A 26,165-nucleotide genomic window follows, 5' to 3' on the forward strand; every position below is an offset into this window, starting at 1 on the left:
TTCAATTCTGGTCGCCACACTACCAGAAGGATGTGGAGGCTTTAGAGAGGGTGCAGAAGAGATTTACCAGAATGTTGCCTGGTATGGAGGGCATAAGCTATGAGGAGCGATTGAATAAACTCGGTTTGTTCTCACTGGAACGAAGGAGGTTGAGGGGCGACCTGATAGAGGTATACAAAATTATGAGGGGCATAGACAGAGTGGATAGTCAGAGGCTTTTCCCCAGGGTAGAGGGGTCAATTACTAGGGGGCATAGGTTTAAGGTGAGAGGGGCAAAGTTTAGAGTAGATGTACGAGGCAAGTTTTTTACGCAGAGGGTAGTGGGTGCCTGGAACTCACTACCGGAGGAGGTAGTGGAAGCAGGGACGATAGGGACATTTAAGGGGCATCTTGACAAATATATGAATAGGATGGGAATAGAAGGATACGGACCCAGGAAGTGTAGAAGAGTGTAGTTTAGTCGGGCAGTATGGTCGGCACGGGCTTGGAGGGCCGAAGGGCCTGTTCCTGTGCTGTACATTTCTTTGTTCTTTGTTCTTTGTTCTTTGACACTGTGACTTTGTGTAATTCTTTTGGCTCAGATTTCAGCTCAGGAGAGTCGGAGGAAGAAGAAGGAATATGTGGACAGTCTAGAGAAAAAGTAAGTGGTCAAGTCACCAGCTAATAAGAGTTTAGTGCTAATTGATCCATGTCTAAATGTGACTGGATCGCTGCAAAAATGGGACTTCCAAACTTCCCTACCAGTAATTCTCCAGTGCTTCTCAGCCAAGTTTACAGCAATGTGAAACTAGGAATATGCGATTATTTTGACAGAAGTGTATGAGGTGAGTGTTGTGTTATGTTACTTCGTGTAACATAAACTGCTACTGGATGTAGGCTTTACGAAAGGATGCTTCAGACTATGAAATGAGTTCAACGTGTTTATTGAACTATTAACATAGTTCTTAAATGAGTTCGACACTCTGCTAATCTATCTCTAGTAACTCAGTCCAACTATACCAGCTTGCTCTAAGCCACATGCCACGTGATGCTGCTGCTGATCAACCCTGTCTTACTCTCCAGGTGTCTGTCTGTGGAAGAGGCAAAGCCTGTGTGCCCTGTTCTTTTATATGGGTCGTGTAGTGCCCCCTTGTGGTAATGCCACCTCTGGTTATCTCCCCAATGCTCTGGCTGCCAGGCCATCTTTACTCCTCATGTTGCCCTTGATGATTTGTTTTGGTTTCTTTCCTTGACCAGACGGGTCGCAGGCTGTGTCCTGCTCTGAAATTGAGGAGTGGGTAGGGGGGATGAAGTCTTTGGTACAGCGAGAGCAGAGCTAAGACTTGTGTGTTCAGAGAGAGCCAGGGCACGAAATGTGTGTCAGTGGAACTCAGCCAGCACTGAATGCAAGGAGTTGAATTTGTCAGTGGAGGGTATGCAGAATTGGGGGCGGTGGGGTAGTTGATTTCTACCATTACATTCTGAGGCACCTTGTATTCTGCTGGAATTGACACAATATTAAGACGCAGTTTCTGTGTGAGACAATGCAGCACCATGAATCTATGTCCACAACTCAATGTGGCATTTAGAATCTTAGCAATGGGAAGGCTGCACGAAAACACAAGAACAGTAGGAATATCAGCCAACTACGAGTAAATCAAACTACAAACAAAATGAAAACACCACACAGACTCGATGAGCAGGTGACTCTCCTTTGGGTTTGGGATAAAGCCACATTGTCGGAGTGCCTGGAAGCTTTGCTTTGCCCTGTGTGCAGGTCATGCTGCAGCTGATCTGTGAGTGCTCAACGCTGATGTTGGATACTAGAGGCTGATTCCACTCCTAGGGCTCCGGCCTTTCACTCTGATGAGTGCCAAATCCACTCCATGCCCCCCCCCCCCCCCCCCCAACAACTTCCCCACTCCGGAATGAATGATGTTAAAGTAAAGTGACCTGGGGCTAAGTGTACCTGTGACCTTCCTGCTCATGTTACTTTGTTCTTGGCAGAGTGGAGACCTACACCTCAGAGAATAATGAGCTTTGGAAGAAAGTGGAAACTCTAGAGAATGTGAATCGGTAAGTGCCCAACCTGTGCCTCTCTGAACCCTCTCCTCTCCTCTTTAATAAACCTTCCTAAACCCCTCCTCTTGAACCAAGTTGCACTTGTGAATATCACCTTCTCAGTCTCACTTCTTTCCTGATTACACTAATATGCAACGCCTCGGGATGTTAAAGGTGCTATTTAAATGCAAGTTGTTGTGGTGTTAGAGGGTTTACTGTAGCATTTGCCAGTCCCGCCAACTTGCCCCATTGATAGTATTGATTTCTTTTTCTCCTATTGTCTCAGCCAGGGTGAAAGCTGGACTGCTGTCCATGCTTAACCAATAGGATTACAATACCCAATTCCTCACCCCAATTTAAATCCAACCCAGCCAGTGTGAATGGCTACACTGAATACACTATGATCAATTTCCCTCTCCCTCAAAGACCTATCGAGTGGGGTGTAAATTGGGGTCACATATAGCCCCCAATCAATGTAAGTTTTCCTCATTGCAGGGAGATCCCTGTGTCTGACATGGCGCAGGTAATTCCTGTTTCCATGTGGTAAAGTGCCCTTTATTCCTACTCATCCTGCCTCTGATGGCACAGCCCAGGATGCAGGATGCAAAACTCTGCCGAGAACACCACTCGCTTCATCTTTAGCTCAGTGGTGCTGAACCTCTCTGAAACAAAGATCGCCAACTCAACACATTCCATCCCAGCATGTTGGGGCAGAATCTGACTGCGTCAAAGAGTGTCAACCTGTAGATCCACAGCCAAATTCTCATCACACTTGCGTACATAAAGGGTTTTTTTTGTAAATATTTTTATTGAACATTTTAAAATTTATATACAAATACTAAAACCTAACACAAAAGCAAGAACAGCCCCCCAAACCCCCCCCCCCACTCTCCCCCCACTAACAGCTGACAGTGACCAGCTCTTTAAAATACATAACAAACGATTGCCATCTTATATAGAACCTCCCAATCCACCCCCTCAGCGTGTATTTAACTTCTCCAAATACAAACATTCCAGGAGGACTCCCAGCCACACCGAAGCACTGGGCAGAGAAGCTGACCTCCATCTCCAGCAGAATCCGCCTGCGAGTAATCAGCGAGGTGAAGGCTAAAACATCTGCCCCTGCTCCCGCCAACAACTCCAGCAGCTCTGACACCTCGAATATGGCCTGCGGGGGACAGGGCTACAGCTCCCTGCCTAAGATCACCGACATGGTGCTGAAGAAAGAGCCCCAAAAGTTTGCAAGCTCAGGACATGCCCAGAATATATGTACGTGATTCGCTGGGCCCCTCCCACACCACTCACACTTATCTTCTACCCCCTCAAACACCTGACTCGTCCTTGCCCTCGTTAAGTGTACCCAATGCACCACCTTCAGTTCTATGAGCCCGAGCCTTGCACACAACTCTGTAAAGAGCGCTCACCCTCTGTAAAGTCTCACACCACTCCCCCTCCTCCACCTCACCCCCAAGCTCCTCCTCCCATTTCGCTATAATCCCCTCCAGCGAGGCCCCATCCTCCGCCAGCCTCCCATAGATACCTGAAGTTTTACCGTCCTTCAATCCGGGCAGCGAAAGTACCCTCTCCACCAAAGACTTGGGCGGCGCAACAAGAAAACTCAAATAATCCTTCCTCGCAAAATTCCGAACTTGCAAATATCTGAACACCTCCGACTGCGCGAACCCGTAATTCTCCATTGACTCCCCAGACTCCCAAACCGCCCCTCCAGGAACAAATCCCACATTACTGCCACCCACTTATCCTCCCATCCCCTAAACCTAGCATCCACCCTAGCCAGCACAAACATATAGTTGTCCATGATCGGTATCATCCTCGACTCTCTCCCCTCTTTAAAGTGCTGCCCTAATTGCCTCCATGTTTTTAGTGTAGCCACCACCACCGGATTAATCAAAAACTTCATTGGCGAGAACTGGGGTGGGGCCGTCACAAGCGCCTATCATCCCATCTCCCAACAAGACCTGGCCTCCATCTTTACCCAAACTGACTCCTGATTCCCCCCCACCAATCCAACACCATCTCTGCATTCGCCGCCCAATGGTAGTATAGCAGGTTTAGCAGCCCCAACCCACCTGACTGCTGGTCCCTCAGTAGGACCTCGCTCAGTAGAGTGGTGTTGGACGTTCTGACACACAGATGTGCCAACACAGTTGTGTTTGGTACAACGCTGTTTTATTCAAACTTACTATCTACAGTTTTGTCTTGATACTCTGCACGTGGGGACTCCCTGTCTGTGATGTTAAAACAGGTCTTGTCGTTGTCCTTGTCCCCAGATCTACTGCCCACCAGGTGTCGTGTTTGTCCTTTTATACTGTCCCTGTCTTTGTCTGTGATTGGTTGTGGTGTTGTGTGTTCTGATTTGTCTGTTGGTGTGTCTATCATGATGTGTGTGTTTGAATATCATGACATCCCCCCTTTTAACAAAGATATGTGCCTACGTGGTTATAAATATAATCGTGTCGTGAGTGCATCTAAGAGTGTGTGTGTGTGTTGTGTACAGCGTGTGCATATGACGTAACTATTTACATGGGGCGATGTCGGGTGCGTCATGCTAACGAGGTTGTACCATAACAAAACATGAATGCGAAAAAAAACTTTGAATAGTGGTCCGGTCAAACGATATCTGGAACGATAAACAACAACAGGTTATAATACAGTAGTGTTTAACTTTTTAAATGTATGAACAGTGTTATAAGTCCAGTCTAATGGGTGTGCGACGAATTCGGGTTGACCGCCTCAAGGGTGGGTCAAGAACCACCGGCTGGTGTGCAAGCCTGGCCATGGGTGGCGATGGAAGGGGAGTGATCTACGGCAGCTCCACAAAGTCATCCTCGGAAGCCTGTTGAGGATCCGGCGTGTGTGTACAGTGTGCCTGCGAGCGTGGAAGTCGGCGAAGGGCGCGCCGATTGCGGCGACGCACTGAACCATCCGGCATGCTTATCAGGAACGAGTGGGGAGCCACACGTCGGAGAACTTCGGCCGGTGCTGACCAGCCACCATGCGTTAGATGGATGCGTACTTTGTCTCCGGAGGACAGGGGGGGAAGGTCCGTCGCCCGTGTGTCGTACAGACTCTTCTGGCGATCACGCTGCATTTGCATCTTACGAAGAACCGTATCATGGTCCGTTGTTGGTGCCAGGATGGATGGCACCGTCGTCCTGAGGGAGCGACCCATCAGGAGCTGTGCTGGCGAAAGACCCGTGGCTAGCGGGGCCGATCGATAGGCCAGCAAGGCGAGGTTAAAGTCCGATCCGGCAGCAGCCACCTTGCAGAGGAGCCGCTTGGCAATGTGAACGCCCTTCTCTGCCTTCCCATTCGACTGTGGATGTAGAGGGCTGGACGTCACATGAGTGAAACCATATGCTGCGGCAAAGGACGACCATTCACGGCTGGCGAAACAGGGTCCATTGTCTGACATGACAGTCATTGGAATGCCATGGCGAGCAAATGTTTCCTTGCAGGCCCCAATGACTGCGGACGACGTCAGATCGTGTAGAGGTATGACTTCCGGGTAATTGGAAAAGTAATCTATAATAATGATGTAATCTCTGCCGAGCGCATGAAATAGGTCAACACCCACCTTCGCCCAGGGGGACGTCACCATCTCGTGTGGTAGAAGCGTCTCCGGAGGTTGCGCCGGCTGAAACCCCTGACAGGTTGTGCAATTGAGCACTATGTTGGCTATGTCTTCAGTAATACCCGGCCAATATACCGCCTCTCGGGCCCTCCGTCTGCATTTCTCGACTCCCAAGTGGCCTTTGTGTAGTTGATTAAGAATCATCTGGCGCATGCTGTGCGGAATGACAATCCTGTCTTACTTCATAAGGACCCCGTCAATGTTGGTAAGGTCATCTCGCACATTATAAAACTGCGGGCACTGCCCTTTGAGCCACCCTTCCGCCATGTGGCGCATCACTCGCTGTAGAAGGGGGTCAGTCGCTGTCTCTGCGCGTTTGCGGGCCAGACTTGGGTCGTCAGCCGGCAGATTTGCTACTGTCAGAGTAACGTGTGCCTCAATTTGACATATGAACCCCTCCGCATCTGGTGGTGTACTCACTGCTCGGGAGAGCGTGTCCGCCACGATGAGATCCTTCCCCGGAGTGTAGATCAGTTCGAAATCATACCTCCTGAGTTTAAGTAGGATGCGCTGGAGGCGAGGGGTCATGTCGTTCAGGTCCTTGTTTATTATGTTGACCAGGGGGCGGTGGTCAGTTTCGACCGTGAATCGTGGAAGACCATACACATAATCATGGAACTTGTCCAATCCAGTTAACAAGCCCAGGCATTCCTTTTCTACTTGTGCGTAGCGCTGTTCCGTAGGGGTCATGGCTCGTGAGGCATATGCAACCAGGACCCATGACGACGTGCTATCTTTCTGCAAGAGCACTGCTCCAATACCAGATTGGCTGGCATCCGTTGAGATTTTTGTGGGGCGAGCCGTGTCGAAGAACGCCAACACTGGTGCCGTGACCAGTTTGTGCTTGAGCTCCTCCCATTCCAGCTGGTGCGATTGTTGCCATTGGAATTGGCGCGCACAAGCGCGGGGGACCGCAAAAAGCACGGGAAGCGGCCGCTCTCGTCGGGGCCGCGGGTCGGGAGATAATCGATGGCCTGGATGCGTTCGGCGTCGTGGGTGGCCTGGCTTGCCGATTCGACGGCTGGGGACCCCCCCCGTGCCAATTCGGACGCCTGAAATCGGGCAAAATGGCTGGTTGCATTCTCGTGGAGGACACAGGCTTCCACTGCAGACGCTAGGGTGAGGCTTTTGATTTTAAGAAGCTGCTGGCGTAGGCCACTGGAGGCAATGCCAAAAACAATCTGGTCCCTGATCATGGACTCTGAGGTGTTGCCGTAACCGCAGGACTGCGCTAGAATTCGGAGGTGCGTCAAAAAGGGTTGAAAAAGCTCCTCCTTACCTTGCAGGCGTTGCTGAAAGAGATAACTTTCAAAACTTTCATTCACTTCAACATTAAAGTGCTGGTCTAGCTTGAGGATGACTGTGTCATGCTTGGATTGGTTTTCGCCTTCTTCGAACACCAGTGAGTTGAAGACATCGATGGCGTGCTGACCTGCGTAGGAGAGGAGCATTGCAATCTCTGTTTCTCGTTGGCTCGGGTGTACAGGTCGAATCGCTGCTAGAAGAGCTTCCAATTGGTACCAAGGTTCCCCGCGACTTGCAACAGCTGCGGTTTATTGGTACAGGAGTGGATCGATACCTGCCGACTAACATGCCATTCTGGACATGGACCCCACTCCTGGTACCATGTGGTGTTGGGCGTTCTGATACACAGATGAGCCAACACAGTTGTGTTTGGTACAACGCTGTTTTATTCAAACTTACTATCTACAGTTTTGTCTTGATACTCTGCACGTGGGGACTCCCTGTCTGTGATGTTAAAACAGGTCTTGTCGTTGTCCTTGTCCCCAGATCTACTGCCCACCAGGTGTCGTGTTTGTCCTTTTATACTGTCCCTGTCCTTGTCTGTGATTGGTTGTGGTGTTGTGTGTTCTGATTTGTCTGTTGGTGTGTCTACCATGATGTGTGTGTTTGAATATCATGACAAGTAGGACCACTCTTTGGATCCTCACCACCTTCCCTGCCACATAAAGTCATGTTTTCTACCCCTACAAAGAACGCCATTGGTAGAAAACACTGGCAGAAATTGAAACAGGATCAAGAACCTTGGCAAGATATTCATCTTCACCGATTGCACTCGCCCAGCTAACGACAGTGGGAGACTTTCCCATCTCTGTAGGTCTGCCTTCACCAAGCTTGTAAAATTTAGCCTCTGGAGCTGCGCCGAATCCCTTGCCACATTGTACTCCTAAGTACCTGAAATGCGAGTTTGTCAGCTTGAAGGCAACACCCCCAAATTAATTCCCCTCCCTGGTGGGGTGACCGGAAAACATTCACTTTTATCCCAATTCAGTTTATACTCGGAAAAAGCTCCGAACCGCTTTAGCATCCCCATTATGTCGCCATCGTCAGGACCGGATCCGTGACATACAGCAACAGGTGGTCGAGATATAGAGACAGACTGTGCTCCTCCGACTCCTCATTATCCCCCTCCACTTATGCAAACTCCTCAAGGCGATGGCCAAAGGCTCAGTCGCCAACTCGAAAAGCAGAGGGGACAGAGAGCACCCCTGCCTCGTTCCCCTATGCAGACGGAAGTAGCCCAAGTTTACATTTGTCCGGACACTAGCCTTTTGCTCCAGGTTCAACAACTTAACCCACGACACACACTTTGGCCCTATCCCGAATCGCTCCAGCACTACGAACAGATACCTCCACCCCACCCTATCAAAGGCCTTCTCTGCATCCAGCACTGCAATCACTTCCTACTCATCCCCCTTTACCTGAGACCACGCCATATTCCACAGGCGCTGCACATTGGAAGACAATGGCCCACCCTTCACAAATACCGTCTGATCTTCGCCAGTGACCTTCGGGAAAAAGCCCTCCAACCTGAACGGCAACACCTTCGCTAATATCTTTGCGTACATAGTCAACAACGAGATGGGTCAGTATGACCCACATTACTCCAGGTCCCTACCCTTCTTCAGATGGAGTGAAATGGAACCTGACTCATCGTTCCTGGGAGCACCTCCTGAGCCATCGCCTCCTCAAATGCTTCCACCAGCAGCCTGTCCGCACATGTTTTCTAAAACAACACTGGGAACCCATCTAGCCCCTGTGCCTTCCCCGGTGCTGAAACGGTTCGCGCCGCTCCAGCTGCAGATCCCGGCGCGAACTGTGCGCCGCGGGATCCGCGCATGCGCAGTTGCGCTGGCGCCAACGAGGACATGTGCAGTGGTGCCGGTGCCAACGCGCGCATGCACAGTGGCCTCCTTCAACGCGCCGGCCCCGACGCAACATGGCGCAGGACTACAGGGGCCGGCGCGTAGGAAAGGAGGCCGCCAGCCACAGAGGTCGGCCCGCCGATCAGTGGCCCCCGATCGTGGATCAGCCCACATCGGAGGCCCCCGGGGTTGGACCCCTCCCCCCCCAAAGGCCACCACCCGACCCTTACACGCCGAGGTCCCGCCGGCCCAGAGAAGGTTAGAACGACGCCGGCGGGACTCGGCTCTTTTCTGACGGCCGCTCAACCCATCCCGGGCCAAGAATCGGCGGGCCGGCCACGTAGAGCGGCCCGCGACCGGCACATCAACCACGCTGGCACCAATGGCGCCGATTCTGCGGAGAATCGCGGGGCGGCATGGCCCGTTCGCAGGGATTCTCCGGCTCGGGCCAGAGCTGGGAGAATCCCGCCCTCTATTCACCTTCATGGGGGCCGAAACCAACTCACCCCACCCTCCCGTAGGTATACTCTTAAAGATGCTCCTTCCTAAGCAGGGAACAAAACAAAAGCCTTTAAAAAGAGCAACATTTATATAGTGCCTGTCACAGTTTCAAGCAACACAGCAAGATTCTGCAAAGACCAATGAAATATTGAGCAGATAGCCTGATTTTGCGAAGTTCCCTGGGGGATAAACAATGACCAAGGCAACAGGGCAGGGAGAATGCCAATGTTCTTCTGTTGCAGGTGCTTTCCTTTGAATCAATTGTTGAACTGAGGCCCCATCTAGGAATTCTGATGGATGTAAAAGAAACCATAAGGATCACTACTGGAAGAGGCGGAAGAAGGTTTCCTCAGCCAACAGCAATTCAAATTAAACTATCTAGTCCTGCTATTTAGGGGGATTATGCTGTGTGACAATTTCTGCTGCATTTGCCTACGTTAGAACCCTTTAAAAGAACCTTATTGGATATTAAGCGCTTTGGGGCATCCAGATGGCATAAAAGTTTTCTATTAGAGATATTTTCAAGCAAAACAACTACAACTTCTCAACATCCTCTCAGAACAGAAAGAAAGCTCCAAGCATCCAGCTGCAGCCAATTCACTGATTCGTTCATTTGCTGATTGTTCACAGGATGGTCGGTCGGGGGGGGGGGGGGGGGGGGGTTGCTGGGGGATGGTGTGGATGTGTGGTGGTATCCAGCTGGCGTTCTCTCCAAGAACGTGACTTCTCGCTTGAGTTCTGTCACCTCATTAACATAACTCATCCTTTTTTGCGAATCGTGGCGTGCAGCAACTTGGGCAGGCACCAAACATCCCAACTCTGCCTGCTTATGGTTACACCCTACACTGCCATGCAAGCCTCACAATGCTCCAGACTGCCAGTTGTGTTGATGAAGTGGACAAGGGCACCCTCTGCTGGCAATATTGTGCAATCCACAGAACAGCCATTGCCACTGAAATTGAAAAGTTAGGAGTGATTTTTCACAACAAAAAAAATCATTTATTGCCCATCCCTAATTGCCCTTGAGAAGGTGGTGGTGAGCTGCCTTCTTGAACCGTTGCAGTCCATGTGGTGTAGGTACATCCACAGTGCTGTTAGGGAGGGAGTTCCAGGACTTTAACCTAGCGACAGTGAAGGAACAACAGTATAGTCCCAGGTGGGTGACTCTTGGATCTGCTGTTCTTGTCCTGCTATGTGGCACAGCTCATGAGTTAGTAAAGTGTTCTTGAAGGAGCTTTGGTGAGTTGCTGCTGTGCATCTTGTAGATGGTACACATGGCTGCCTGTGTCAGTGGTTGAGGAAGTGAATGTTGAAGGTGGTGGATGGGGTGGCAATCAAATGGGCTGCTTTGTCCTGGATGGTGTCGAGCTTCGAATGTTGTTGGAACTGCACTCATCCAGGCAAGTGGAGAGTATTCCATCACACTACTGACTTGTGCCTTGTAGATGGTGGACAGGCTTTGGGGAGTCAGGAAGTGAGATAACACCACACAATTCCCAGCCTCTGTCCTGTTCTTGTAGCCACAGTATTATTATGGCTAGTCCAGTTCAGGTTCTGGTCAATGATAACCCCGAGTATGTTGACAATGGGATTTCAGCGATAGTAATGCCGTTGAATGTCAAGACAATGGTTTGATTCTCTCTTGTTGGAGATGATCATTCCCTGGCACTTGTGTGATGTGAATTGCTGCAGTTAGTGTGGTGTGGGATATTCCACAGGGCTATCAGATAGAGAGTGCGGCATTTTGACTCAGAGACAGTGAAGGAACCGAGTCTGAGTCAGGATGCTGAGTAACTTGGAGGAAACCATGGTATCAGCTGCCCTTGTGTTTCGAGCTGGTGGAGGTCAGGGATCCTGGAGGTGTTGTGAAGGGATCTTGGTGATTTGCTGTAGTGTACACTGTAACCACGGGTGTGCCGATGGCGGAGGGAGTGGATGTTTAGACTGGTCCATGATGGAAAACTGCCTGAGCTGGAGTTCCTTTAAGGTGGGTAAGGTAGATAGTGTGAAAACTGCACCATGGGCCTTGGGAAACATCCGACTCCCATCCTGAAATAAGAAGTTTCTTTACCTGAGAAGTGGAATCACTTGCACTGGAAAAGAAAACCTATAAATATTAGTCATGATACTCACGTAACCAGACAGAACCTACCCTTACTGTGAACTGACGCAGTGCCATTATTTAATCTGTCATTGGAGGTTTTTAGCTTAAGGGATTTTCTCCTCATTTTACTTCTTCACTTGTTAATTTACACCAAAGGAAAAGGGAAAAAAAGGTTTTTAAAAACTGTTTCATTTTGATCATGGGCTATGAAGATTGACAACCAGTCCCCATGTAATTTGCTGTGTTACTCTTATTAAACCCCAGGTAATGAGAGAGTGTAAAGCAAACAGCACCATAGAAAAACTGGGGCACCTGGCCCCCTTGACAGCCATGCTAAGTCCACTAAAGTGCCCCGGTAATGAAACCCGCCTCTTGCTCTTTCAGGACCCTGTTGCAGCAGCTGCAGAAACTGCAGGCACTGGTGGCCGGGAAGGTACCTCGATCCTGCCGCGTGGCATCGACACAAACAGGAACCTGCCTGATGGTAAGAGCCAGGGTCAAAGAGGAAGCTCAATAACCATGGGGTGGGTGGAGGATAGAGAATGATTGCAGGGGTCTCCTCCACCTTCCCTCACCAATACATCACCATGAGTCATAGCCGGTTGTGGCGGAGAGATGGTGAACAGTAACACTGAAGCAGAATACTGCACAATCGGGACATGGGAGGAACTTGGCCAAGATGTCTATAAATTTACTCTTGGTCCATTTGGAAACCCAGAGGCAGAATTCACCAATCACGAAACCAGTGACACCCAGTGCAGTTTACAAAGCAGAAACGTGCCCGAGAAATGAAGAGGAAATTCAACAGCTGCAAACCGATGAGATCTTTGTGTTTCTCAACAAAGAGAATAAGCACTTTATTTTTTTTAAAGCAGTGTTGACATAGCTGACACGTTTCTTGCTCATCACAATTGCCTTGAAAAGGTGGCAGTGAACATCTTGAACCATCCCTGTCCTTGTGCTGTAGGTCCACCCACAGTGCTGTTAGCAGAAAGTGTTCCAGGATTTTATACCAATCTCAGTGAAGGTGTATGCCCCAGATGGGATGGTGTGTGGCTTAGAGGGAAACCTGGAGATGTGGACAGACTATATCAGTAATCACAGTATTCACCTGCCCCGAATGGAACACAAAATCAATCTGGCAGACTATACTAATAATCAGTGTTCTGCCTGTCCCTGATAAATAGACTCAATTCTGGCAGACTGTACCAATAATCACAGGGTCTGCCTGTCCCCAATAAATACACTCAGTTCTGGCAGACTGTACCAATAATCACAGTGCTACAAAGTGTCCCTGATAAATGGACTCAATTTTGGCAGATTGTATTAATAATCAATGTTTTGCCTGTCCCTGATAAATACACTCAGTTTTGGCAGACTGTACCAATAATCAGGGTCTGTCTGTCCCTGATAAATACACTCAGTTTTGGCAGACTGTACCAATAATCAGGGTCTGTCTGTCCCTGATAAATACACTCAGTTTTGGCAGACTGTACCAATAATCAGGGTCTGCCTGTCCCTGATAAATGCACTCAATTCTGGCAGACTGTCAATAATCGTAGTGTTTCACCTGTCCCTGATAAATACTCAATTCTGGCATACTGTACCAATAGTCACAGTGTCCACTTGTCCTTGATAAAATAATCTTAAAGCTGATGGACCACCAATATTTATGGTGTTTGCCTGTACATGATAAACTATGCTCAATGTTGACAGACTGTACCAGTGTTTACAGTGTTCACCTATCCCCAGTAAAACAGACTCAATGATGGTAGAATGTACCAGTAATTACAATGCTTGCCTGTCCCTGATAAAATACACTCAATGCTGATGGGTTGTATAGTATTTGCCTCTATTTGAAACAGGAAAGGTTTTGTGGATATCATTTTACCAGACAATATTTTTGTTATTACAGGTCGTGGTTGTCTGTTTTGTCCTTGTCCTGGGATCTTTCATGCCTTGTCTCCCAGAATTCTCTACTGCCTCCCAGACAGTCAAAACAGCTCCACTGTCTGCATCTGATGTCTACACCACGAGTCAGAGTAAGTACTGCTCCGCGAGGCTGTCATAGAGTCACAGAGGTTTGCAGCATGGAAACAGGCCCTTCGGCCCAACTTGTCCATGCCACTCAGTTTTTACCAGTAAGCTAGTCCCAGTTGCCCGCATTTGGCCCATAACCCTCTATACCCAACTTACCCATATAACTGTCTAAAAGGTTTTTAAAAGACAAAATTGCATCCGCCTCTACTACTACCGCTGGCAGATTGTTTCAGACACTCACCACCCTTTGTGTGAAAAAATTACCCCTCTGGGTCCTTTTGCATCTTTCCCATCTCACCTTAAACCTATGCCCTCGAGTTTTAGACTTCCCTACCTTTGGGAAAAGATGTCTTGACTATCTACCTCATCTGTGCCCCTCATTATTTTATAGACCTCAAGATCACCCCAAAGCCCCCTACGCTCCAGGGAAAAAAGTCCCAGACTATCCAGTCTCTCCATATAACAGAAACCATCAAATCCCGGTAGAATCCTAGTAAATCTTTTCTGCACTCTTCCTTTAATAGGGTGACCAGAACTGTACACAATATTCCAAATGTGGCCTTACTAATGTCTTGTATAACTTCAGCAAGACTTCCCAACTCCTGTATTCAATGTTCTGACCAATGAAACCAAACAAGCCAAGTGCCTTTTTCACCACCCTGTCCACCTGTGACTCCACTTTCAAAGAGCTATGAACCTGTACTCCTAGATCTGTTCTATAACTCTCTCCAACACACTACCATAAACTGAGTAGGTCATGCCCCAATTCGATCGACCAAAATGCATCACCTCACATTCATCTAAATTAAATTCCATCTGCCATTTATCGGCCCACTGACCCAATTGATCAAGATCCCGTTGCAATCCTAGATAGCCTTCTTCACTATCCACTATGCCACCAATCTTGGTGTCATCTGCAAAATTACGAACCATGCTTCCTAAATTCTCATCCAAATCATGAATATAAATAACAAATAACAGTGGACCCAGCACTGACCCCTGAGGCACACCGCTGGTCACAGGCCTCCAGTTTGAAAAACAACCCTCCACAACCACTCTTTGGCTTCTGTCGTCAAGCCAATATTGTATCCAATTGGCCACCTCATCCTGGATCCCGTGAGATTTAACATTATGCAACAACCTTCCATGCAGTACCTTGTCAAAGACCTTGCGAAAGTCCATGTAGTCAACTGCATTGCCCTCATCTACCTTCTTGGTTACCCCTTCAAAAAACTCAATCAAATTTGTGAGACCTGATTTTTCACTCACAAAACCAGGCAGACTGTCCATAATTAGTCCTTGCCTCTCTAAATGCCTATAGATCATGGAAGGTATTCTCTGATAACCGGAATTCCCTGATAATGTTGCTATGTCCCCACGCCCGAGAGAAAACGGGGAGGGGGGGCTAGCAGGGCCCCGGAGTAGTCCTCACAGCTCCGGCTGCCGATACAGGGCCCTGCACTTCCGGCCGGGGGACTGCGCATGCGCGCAGCGGCGGCCCCGCACTACATGGCAGACCCACAGAGCAGACCGGTCACAACAATATAGGCCCCCCCCCCTGATCTTGCCCGCCAGCCGATTGGTGGCTCCCAATCCCGAGCTTGGCCGTCCTGGAGCCCCCCCCGCCGGTGACGGATCCCATTGCCCCCCACCAGGGCGGCCACAGACTGAGTCCGCAGCCACCACTCCGAGTGTCCGCTGGGTGGAACCATGAGTGAACCACGCCGGCGGGAACTTGGCCAGTTGCCGGCGGAAAATCGCCGCAGGGGCCACTGCCGGTGGCGCGTCGACCGTGCACACGCGATTGCCGGCGATCCCCCAGTCCCCGGAGAATCGCGGGAGTGGCGTCAGACTCGATCGTGGGTCCCGAACAACCCGAGGAAACCTACACAGGCACGTGGAGAAGGTGCAGAGTCCACACAGACAGTGACCTAAGCTGGGAATCGAACCCGGGTCCCTGGCACTATGAAGCAACAATGCTAACCATTGTGCTACCGTGCCACTACCCAGCCTGTGTTTTATTTCTCTTAGCCTCACTGGACCTATTTACTGAGTTCTCCACAGTCTCTGTACTCTATACTGTGGGAGATGGCCACACTGGACCCTTGCACTGCCTTCCTACTCTTCCACTATCTGGTGGTCACCCATTTCCTCTCTCCCTCAGCGATGTGACCAACTCACTAAATATGCTATCCACGACTCCCTCCGCATCGTGGATGCTCCAAAGTGAATCCATCTGCAGATCTGACTGGTCATGTGCAAACTCTCTGGTTGTGCACTTGCTTAACCTACTGCCGAGGTGAGCTCTGAATGACTCACACACCAGTTTAAAATTCCTAAGTGATCACCCCTAGTGAGGCCCTAATCAGGCTTCAATTGATTGACAGATAACTGCCTCTTAGTGAACTGGGTCAGTTGCTTCTTTCCCTTTAATCCAGACCACTGAATTATTAAAGAGACACTTACCAACACGGTACCAATAGTTTCCCACTCAGCTCCAAATTCTCAATAACCTCACCCAGGCTGAAATCTCACTCCGGCCCGACTGGTCGTGCACAAGTTCTCTGGCTGTCTCTTCTGGCTTTTGATTTGAGAACCTGCATTTGTTGTGACCCAGTTGAAAAATTATGTCCTGTTCTCTAGTCTCCCAGTGAAAGAAACAGGCACTGCCCATGTACGAGCCCCCTTCTCATAGCCACTGGCACCAGGTAAGTATTGACATCGCACTTTCAAAACTGGGGCACACACACCGGATAATTGAAAGAGATGTTTAGCATGCCTCTGAGACTACCTCAACCATTCTAAACTATCACCTATCAAAACTGTGTTTGGAACAAACTGCTTAACCCCAGAATTAGACCGTATTTGGATTCGTGCTACTTTAAGTATTGTCTAACTCCAGAGGACCTGGAGTACCAGCTCCCCGAGATTCAGCAACATTTGTGCCGATTCAGCAGTTTCTGGGTCTGGGGATTTGATGATGCCTGCTCCTTCAGAACACGCGGTAACATCAGCCAAGTGACAGCCTGGGCTGCTGCCCAGCTGGTGAAATAAGTTGCTCAGTCGGAAATCCACACTCTGTAAGGATTTTAAAATTCCCTGCAGCTCAGATACTTTCACTAGCTTGGCCAAAATAAAATGTTCCCTAACTATTTTCCAGCCCCATGCCCGCACCCCCCCCCCCCCCCCCCACCTTCCTCCAAGGAAATGACACCAAAGCACCCAAAGGGTCAATCATTAGCACGCTAGGAGACAGTGGAGTTGCCCCAGTAACAGGACAAGCCTTTACCAAATATATTTCCATGGGAACAGAAAATGCTGGAAATATTCAGCTGGTCAGGCGATATCTGGAGAGGGAGACACCGCGTTAACATTTCACCTTCATTGGAACCTGCACTTTGGGCCCGATCAAACAGCCCCGTCCAGCTCGACTCAGGATCCGACGGAGCCGTTAAGTCTCGCGAAAGACGTCTCGCAGGATTTACGACACTCTGGACTCCTCGTGTGATCTAACGAGATTGCGTGAGACATCCTGATCTGGATCTTGCCCTCACTGAGCGTGATTCAGATTTACTTATTTAAATGAGCAGTTTGTCTCACTTAAATATGTCGGCGCCAGATTCACCCAGCCACAGGATTGAATGCCCATGACTGGGAGACCTCGCTATGCCGCCATTTATCACTGGTCCACACAAACGTGGACCAGGCGTAATGCACACGGGGGGGGGGGGGGATCTCCCAGTCCATCAAAGGCACCTGGATGATCGGGCTCTGGGCACGGTGATACCCTGGTACTCCCGCTGCCACTCGGACCACTTGGGAGGGATTCTCTCACCCCGGGGCCAGGTCGGAGAATCGCCGGGTCCAGCGCGAATCACACCACGCCGCCCCAGCGTTTCTCTGGAGAGTGGAGAATCGGTGCCATTGGCGCCGGCGCAGCACCAGTCGGGGGCCGCTCTACGGGACCCCCCTGGCGATTCTCGGCCTGGGATGGGCAGAGCGGCCACACTAAAAAAGCCCAGTCCCGCAGGCTCCATCCACACCTGCCCTTACCCGCCAGGAACTCGGCGTGGATGCATCTGGGGGAGGCCTGGTGGGGGGGGTCCGACCCTGGGGGGGGGGGGCCTCCGCTGTGGCCTGGCCCGCGATCGGGGCCTATCGATCGACGGGCTGGGCCCTATTTTGATCCGCGCCGGCCCCTGTAGCCCTACGCCATGTTGCGTCGGGGCCGGCGCGGACAAGGGAGCCACTGCGCATGCGTGCATTGGCACCGGCCCCACTACACATGCCCAGACCCGCGGCGCCCATCTGACACCGGGGATTGGCAGCTGGAGCGGCCTGGGTCGCTCCAGTGCCATGCTGGCCCCCTGTAGGGGTCAGAATTGCTGCTCCTGAGGCAATGTTGATGCCATCGAGAAATGCGATGGCGAGAAATTTACGATGGCGTCAACACTTAGCCTCAGGATCAGAGAATCCCGACCCTTGGAACTGCCAGCCTGGCACCTTGGCACTGCCAGATTAGCACTTCCACTCAGGTACCCTGACAGTATCAACGTTCGTGGCACTCCCAGGCTGGCTGGGGCACTGCCAGGGTGTCAGGCTGGCAGTGCCAAGGTGCCAAGTTGACACTGCCGGGTATTGGGCACGGGAGGGTGCCTTGCCCTTATGAGGTGAGGTGAGCTCAAGGACCCCCTAACAGGTAAGTTGGGGCATTGGAGAGTGTCCGGGGGCTGTAGTGGCACCCCAATCTCTTCCTGCACAAAATGAAGGTAAGTGCGGCCTCGCTGAGGCCAAAAAATCTCAGAGTCCCGTTTGATTGCCGAGTGGTTCTCGGTACTATAGGTGCTGAGAAACTCCCTGCTAAATGCGCACAAAATGGTACTCTCCTTTCCCCCGTTAAATTGCACCTTTGTTTTCACGCTTTTATTCAGAGGCTGCCTTGACCACTGAGAGTTTCCAGCATTTTCTGTTTATTTTTTTAATTCCAGCGTCCAACAGGACTTTTGCTGATGTTTTTACAACAAGATGGGGTGGAATTTTCAAATTTCTACCACTTTGCTGTCCCGTGGGAATGTGCTGTGTGCTATAGTTGGCCGGCCCGTTTCCTACATCACCACTGTGACCACATAACATTGGCTGTAAAATGCTCTGGGATGTCCTGCAATAGCAGATGGAATGAAATGAAATGAAATCCAAATCGCTAATTGTCACAAGTAGGCTTCAATGAAGTTATTGTGAAAAGCCCCAAGTCGCCACATTCCGGTGCCTGTTCGGGGAGGCTGGTACGCGAATTGAACCGTGCTGCTGGCCTGCCTTGGTCTGCTTTAAAAGCCAGCGATTTAGCTGCCTTTTCTCTTTTGAAAACTCTCTTACACAGGGATGTATTGGCCCTTTCTATAGTCAGAGCTACACACTGCCATCTAATTGAAATTATTGCTCAGTCCATGCATTAATTTACAATCCTGCAAACCTGTATTGTGAAAGTAGAGGTAGAAGACGAATTGCACTTACTCAGAAGTTGCACCCTCTGCTTTCTTAATAGAGGAGTCGATTCATTATTAATCAGTGGGTTAATGCTTCTCCTGAAGCTGCAGGGACAGAAATGTCAGAGGCATGTTATAGAATCACAGAATGGACCAGCACAGAAGGAGGACATTCAGTCCATCATTGCCTGTTTGGTAGAACTCTCCAACTAATCCCCTTCCGCTAGACCAGTGGTGGGCAACATGCGGCCAGGAGTCACATGCGGCCCATCTGGGTTGTGAGTGCAGCCCAGGAGACATTTTGTTGACCGTTGTCCATGAGCAGGGTTGCCACATGCTGCCTATTTCCCTCTGTGTAGTTTTTTCCTACCGGTCTGACTGAAGTGATAGGCATGTAAAACAACGGCAAGTGAAGTGAGGTGTGTGCTGATTGTGACTACATTGACTGTGAGAGACGTGCCTCTATGTCCCTCTGTGTCCAAAGTGTAAATATGTATTTTGTTTTTATCATTTGAAGTAAATGATAGTTCTATTAATATATAAATAATTAAGCATTTCTTATAACTCATTCTGAAGTATTTGACATGTATTAAATGTATTTAATCTTATTCATGGGGTCATAGTTAGTGAGCAAACCTGATCAATCTTGCGGCCCACTGAGATGAAGGAGGATTTGGATTTGATTTATTGTCACTGAGGGTGACAATAAATTTGATTTATTGTCACTAAATGGCATTGAGGGTAAAGTGGTAGCATGGGTAGAGGATTGGTTAACTAACAGAAAGCAGAGAGTGGGGATAAATGGGTGTTTCTCTGGTTGGCAAACTGTAACTAGTGGGGTCCCTCAAGGATCAGTGTTGGGCCCGCAGTTGTTCACAATTTACATAGACGATTTGGAGTTGGGGACCAAGTGCAATGTGGCAAAGTTTGCAGACAACACTAAGATGAGTGGTAAAGCAAAAAGTGCAGAGGATACCGAAGTCTGCAGAAGGATTTGGATTGGTTAGGTGAATGAGCTAGGGTCTGGCAGATGGAATTCAATGTTGCCAAGTGTGAGGCTATCCATTTTGGGAGGAATAACTGCAGAATGGATTATTATTTAAACGGTAAGATGTTAAAACATGCTGCTGTGCAGAGAGACCTGGGTGTGCTAGTGCATGAGTCGCAAAAAATTGGTGTGCAGGTGCAACAGGTGATTAAGAAGGCTAATCGAGTTTTGTCTTTCATTGCTAGAGGGATGGAGTTCAAGACTAGGGAGGTTATGCTGCAATTGTATAAGGTGTTGGTGAGGCCACATCTGGAGTATTGTGTTCAGTTTTGGTCTCCTTACCTGAGAAAGGACATATCGGCACTAGAGGGAGTGCAGAGGAGATTCACTAGGTTGATCCCAGAGTTGAGGGGATTAGATTATGACAAGAGGTTGAGTAGACTGGGACCGTACTCATTGGAGTTTAGAAGGATGAAACATATAAAATTATGAAGGGAATAGATAGGATAGATGCGGGCAGGTTGTTTCCACTGGTCGGGGAAAGCAGAACTAGGGGCATAGCCTCAAAATAAGGGGAAGTAGATTTAGGACCGAGTTTAGGAGGAACTTCTTCACCCAAAGGGTTGTGAATCTCTGGAATTCCTTGCCCAGAGAAGCAGTTGAGGCTCCTTCTTTAAACGTTTTTAAGAAAAAGATAGATACCTTTCTAAAGAATAAAGGGATTCGGGGATATGGTGTACGGGCCGGAGAGTGGAGCTGAGTCCACAAAGATCAGCCATGATCTCATTGAATGGCGGAGCAGGCTCGAGGGGCCAGATGGCCTACTCCTGTTCCTAGTTCTTATGTTCTTATGTCACGTGTACCGACGTACAGTGAAAAGTATTGTTCTGCGTACAGTCCACAGATTGTTCCATACATGATAAAACATGTCAAACATAGGACCACTCATGCGGCCCTCTCATCAGCCTATCACTGCGCTGGACCGGGTGTTGTATATTTTTTCCACGTATTTATCCAATTTTTCATTAAATGTTTCAGTTGAAACTGCTTCCATCAAGCAGTGCATCCCAGCACAAAATTATTCTTTCTTCATGCTGTCTCTGGTTCATTTGCCAATGTAATAACCCTCATGAGACCACAGGGACGACCCGATTGATTTCCCCATGCAGCTCGTGGGATATGAGCTTCCCTGTTAATGGGCAGAGACACATCAGCTCTGGCTCATAGAATCAACCCTGAAAAACTTGCCCAGATTGGGACAGGCCTGATTGGTAGTCTCGGTTGGACCTATGTACTCTATGCCGCATTGCTTCCTTTTCTATTGGCCAAAAGTAAACCGCCGTTTTGATTCCCTTCTTGGGTCTCCTGAATTTTTATAGCCAATCACTTTAAAGCAGAGTCCTCTGATTACTGACCCCGTGCCACTGGAATGAGTTCTTCCTGGTGTACTTTTATCCAAACAATTTCTAATTTTGAACACCTCCATCAAATCTTCTGTTAACCTTCTCTGTTCTATGTGTTTAGCGCACATCCCCATTAATCCCAACAGATTCATTTCTTGGAATCTCTGCTCCATGTCCCAATTCTGAATCCACTCCCAAGCTATCAGGTGATGTAAATGATGCAGCCCTGAGCGATGAGCCCTGATGAAGAATCATCCAGACTCGAAACATGAGCTCTGTTCTCTCTCCATGAATGCTGCCAGACCTACTGAGATTTGCCAGCATTTTCTGTTTAGCTTCAAACCTTCTCTGTGTTAGATTCCCCCATCATTGCATCTGGGGATTGTGCCATATTAGTTGGGGATGAATTGCAACAGTCAGTGGGGTGTGAACCAGCTTTAATGAGGGTTCATCAGCTCACGATCGTTCCCGTCTGCTCGGAGCAAAACATTTCAGGAATGATCATTGAATAATGATCAGGAGAAATAAATAAAGCAAAAAGAAAATTTGCAATCAGAAAGACCTCTCATGATCTCAGGAGGCCTATATCCTACCTCTAATTTTCCCGGTTCCATATCCCTTAACAATCTTATCTAAAACGAGCTGCAGGAACAAGGATAATAAATGGAGTTAAGATGCAGATCAGCGATCATCTTACTGAGTGACAGAACATTCTTGGGGGGCTGAATGTCCTCCTCCCATTCATATGTTCCGCAGGATTGTATAATCAGTGAAGTGATGCAAGCTGTAGTCATTGTTGTACTGTAGGAAATGTCTTTTCACTGGAAGGAACATTACTAGAACAATGAGGAGCATCCACTTAGTTGCTTTAGTTCCAGAAACAACTATTTGACTCAGTGCTAAACTGAGAAGATCTTAGAGACTAGGAGAGGAAGATGTATCTGATTCTTCCCTGACCAGCCCCAGGCACAAAGGGCGATTTGCAACCTTACAGCTGTCCTGGGCAGACCCGGTCATTCGAACACACCTTTTGGGGAATGATTGTAGGCACTTCCAAGTAGTGTTCCACAACTCGCAGCCTCCACACATCAGGCTGTGGTTGAGTTTCAATTTAAAATTGGTTCCAATTGGGGTGGAATGGTGGCACAGTGGGTTAGCACTGCCAGGGACCAGGGTTCAATTCTGGCCTTGGGTGAACGTCTGCGTGGAGTTTGCACATTGTCTGGGTTTCGGTAGGGTGGTCTTTCAGAGGGTTAGTGCAGACTCAATGGGCTGAGCAGTCTCCTATTCTGTAGGGATTCTTTGGTTGTTGTTCTATGAAGATGTCTATCAGGAAAGGTTGAGTAGGTTGAGCCTATTCTCAATGGAGTTTAGAACAATGCCTTGTTGAAACATATACGGTTCTGATGGTGCTTGACAGGGCAGATGCTAAGAGGATGTGGAAAAAGCAATAGGAGCACAGTTACAAAATAAGGGCCTCGCATTTAACGGGAGGAATTTATTCTCTCTATGGGTCATTAATATTTGAATTCTCTATGCCAGAGAGCAGTGGAGACTGGGTCATTGAATATATTCAAAGCTGAGTTAGTCGGATTTTCGATCTTCAAGGGAGTCAAAGGGATAAGCAGAAAAATGGAGTTAAGGCCACAATCAGACAAGTCGTAATCTTACTGAATGGTGGAGCTGCTTGAGGGGCTGAATGGCCTACTCCTGCTCCTATTTCTTACAGCCTATTTCATGCAGATCTAGCTTGTGGAATCTGTCTGGACTCCTGTACTGGGGGCAGGGGGAGGAGGTGGGGAAATAGTTTTTCTCTCTCTAACTGTCCCACCAGATTATTCTGTGTCCTCATCACTTCTCCTGTTTACTTTGCGTAGTTCGCTCCAGGAGCCTGCTGTTTTATGACGAGGGCTCGTCCCTGGAGGATCGCTACTCTGCCTTCTTCCCAGTGGAGAGCGCAGATAAGTGGGAGCTAGCGTCCAGAGATACAAGAGAAGAGAAGAGGTCGCATGACAGATCAAATGATTACATCTCCTGGTCGCAAGAGGCGTCCAAATACCTAAACAATGCCCACGTGCAGGTGATCGACTCCAATAAGACTGACCACAGGAAATTTGTTCAGGAGAAAGCGCATCATGAGAGATGGGCATCGACAACTGTAATCACAGCAAAATCTTTGTAACTGGACTGCACCTTTAAATAACCCTTTGGTAGAGATCCTTTTATTTTGCAAGCCTAAAATGTTTGGTGTTTTTGCGTGTGTGTGTATCTGTGTCAGAATGTGTATGTGTGTATATGTGTGTGTGTGTGTGTACATGTTCGTGTGTGTATGTAAGTGTGCCTGTGCACGAATGTTCGCATTAGAATCTGTATTTGTTGCTGTTCTTACCACAGTCTGCACTGATCTGCCCATGCCCTTTTCTATTTTCATTGTCCCCCATCCCGGTTCTCACCACGTTAATTGCTACACTCACTACACTCTTCGTTATCTTTACCATGTCCCTTACTCTTCTCTGTATTCTTCGCTATTGGCACTGAATTCCTTTCATGTTTCTCACTCCATTCTTAGCTATTCTCAATCTGTCCCTCAACATTCTAATTTTTCATTGCCATTAGTGTTGCTTTTCTCACTATTTTCAACCCATTTCTCACTATTAACATTGAGCTCCTCACTAACCTGACTGTGTTTCTCACTATTCTATCCCTGTTCCTCATTACTTACACTTGAGTTCCTCACTATTCTCAATGCATTCCTCACTAATTCTCACTGGTTCCTCACTATTCTCAATGCATTCCTCACTAATTCTCACTGGTTCCTCACTATTCTCAATGCATTCCTCACTAATTCTCACTGGGTTCCTCACTATTCTCAATGCATTCCTTACTAATTCTCACTGGGTTCCTCACTATTCTCAATGCATGCCTTACTAATTCTCACTGAGTTCCTCACTATTCTCACCACATTTCCCACTATCCTCACCGAGTTCCTCACTATTCTCAACGCATTCCTTACTAATTCTCACTGAGTTCCTCACTATTCTCACCACATTTCCCACTATCCTCACCGAGTTCCTCACTATTCTCAAAGCATTCCCCACTAATTCCCACCGAGTTCTTCATTATTCTCACTGAGTTTCTACTAAGTTTCTCACTGTCCCCACCGAATTCAGCACTATTCTCCATGCATTCCTCACCAATTCTTACTGCAGTCCTCATTATTCTCACTGAGGTCCTCACTATTATCACCAAATTCCTCACTATTCTCACCAAGTTCCTCACTATTCTCACTGAGGGTGGAATTCTCCCATTTTCAGATGAAGTGCAGTGACGAATGGCTCCAGTGGTGCCTGTCCCACCGACCTGAATACCGGGATTCTGCGCAGATTCCGCATTTGGAACCTCATTCATTATGCACACACAGGTTCCCCTCCGACTCGCCTATGAAGGGACCGACAGCTGATTTGTCCGCCCGCCGTCAGCTGACGGGTTTGAAGATCCCTGCGCCATGTTCAAACACCAGTCCAGCACAATCATATCACTCTCCCCAGCCCACCTGTCTACATCAGACCGTGCAGGGTGTCATTAACCAGAGAGAAAATGCGAGCAGCCTCAAGAAGAAGTCTGTTCCTCGATTCAACATCTGTCCCCCTGAGTTCATCACCTGCAAGGTGCCCATGCCCCATTTGGACCTCTACCCACCTCATCTGGAGTCTTCATCCATCTCCTTCCAGTAAACAATGTGGTATCACCTTGACCCCTTTGTGAACTTTTTGTGCTGCCTTGACGGAGTTCAGCTGCCCTCCCCATGGTCTTCCCTCTGCCTTCCATTGTTTGTCTTCTTCATCCACCTCCTCGCCCTTCTACATGCCAATTTTTCATGAGCACCCCACCCCTTCATTATTCTCACGACATTCCTTGCAATTCTCATCAAATTCCTTACTATTCTCACTGGGCTCCTCATTATCCTCACTGAATTCCTCACTATTCATGCTGTTGATGGTTGGGTTTTGGGTTCTGGATATGTACAGGATGCTTCCTCAACATCTGTATGATGTGATCTATACTTGCACGTGTGAGGTGACAAGTAACTCACAAGAGGCAGCTGTGTAAGTGAGTAAGATGATCTGCTCAATGGAGATGAGAAGAAAAAATCACATCATGCAAATATTAATGAAGCATCCCACTAATGACAATGGTGTTGCGGTTTTCATCACCAAACAAAGATAATTGTGATTTTTTTAAAAATGGAGATAAGCTAGGCACTGATGTGTGTGCAGGGCTAACACCGTTTCCTGCTGTATTTGGAAGTGTATTTTAATATACCCACTACAAAGCAACTGTCACGTAAGATAATGGAGAGTGTGGGAACAATATCCAGCTAACATGTTATAGCAGCTATTTAGAAATTAAATGCTTCTTGTTGCATTCAAACAGTTGTGTGGAGCTGTTGTACTTATTTCCTTGCTAAGTTCTAACAAACACACCACATGAGCAGATTGAAACAGCCGACGTAGGGTGGCATGGAAGGGGTCACAATCTGGCTATGTCATAATATCTCCCAAGTGCTCCTATGAATGCTCCTGCAACGCAATGTTATCTGTGCTCCTATAAATCCCTCCCTCCACCCCACGACTCCTTTGCTATTCCGATTGTATCTCAAAGAACCTGTGGGAGCCAGTCCACCCTGATTAAAATATGTTAGAGTTCATTTTAAAGGATGTAACAGCAGATAATTTGGAAATATATAATTAAGCAGAGTCAGCATGGCTTCCTGAAAGGAAATC

The 26,165-nt window shown here is 48.4% G+C and overlaps 1 protein-coding gene across 3 annotated transcripts in view; it reads left to right on the top strand.

Annotated features, from left to right (window-relative positions):
* Positions 1–25,812, top strand: part of creb3l1 (cAMP responsive element binding protein 3-like 1) — a 335,084-nt gene extending 309,272 nt beyond the window's left edge. For all 3 annotated transcript variants that reach the window (XM_072518858.1, XM_072518859.1, XM_072518860.1), the window contains exons 7-11: positions 582–640; positions 1,987–2,055; positions 11,852–11,951; positions 13,383–13,509; positions 23,259–25,812. In XM_072518858.1, coding sequence (XP_072374959.1) covers positions 582–640; positions 1,987–2,055; positions 11,852–11,951; positions 13,383–13,509; positions 23,259–23,563 — 660 coding nt within the window. In that variant the 3' untranslated portion in view covers positions 23,564–25,812. The remainder of the gene's footprint in view (positions 1–581; positions 641–1,986; positions 2,056–11,851; positions 11,952–13,382; positions 13,510–23,258) is intronic.
* The last annotated feature ends 353 nt before the right edge of the window (positions 25,813–26,165 follow it).

Source organism: Scyliorhinus torazame, chromosome 10 (assembly GCF_047496885.1).
Source record: "Scyliorhinus torazame isolate Kashiwa2021f chromosome 10, sScyTor2.1, whole genome shotgun sequence".
Classification (NCBI taxonomy): domain Eukaryota; kingdom Metazoa; phylum Chordata; class Chondrichthyes; order Carcharhiniformes; family Scyliorhinidae; genus Scyliorhinus; species Scyliorhinus torazame.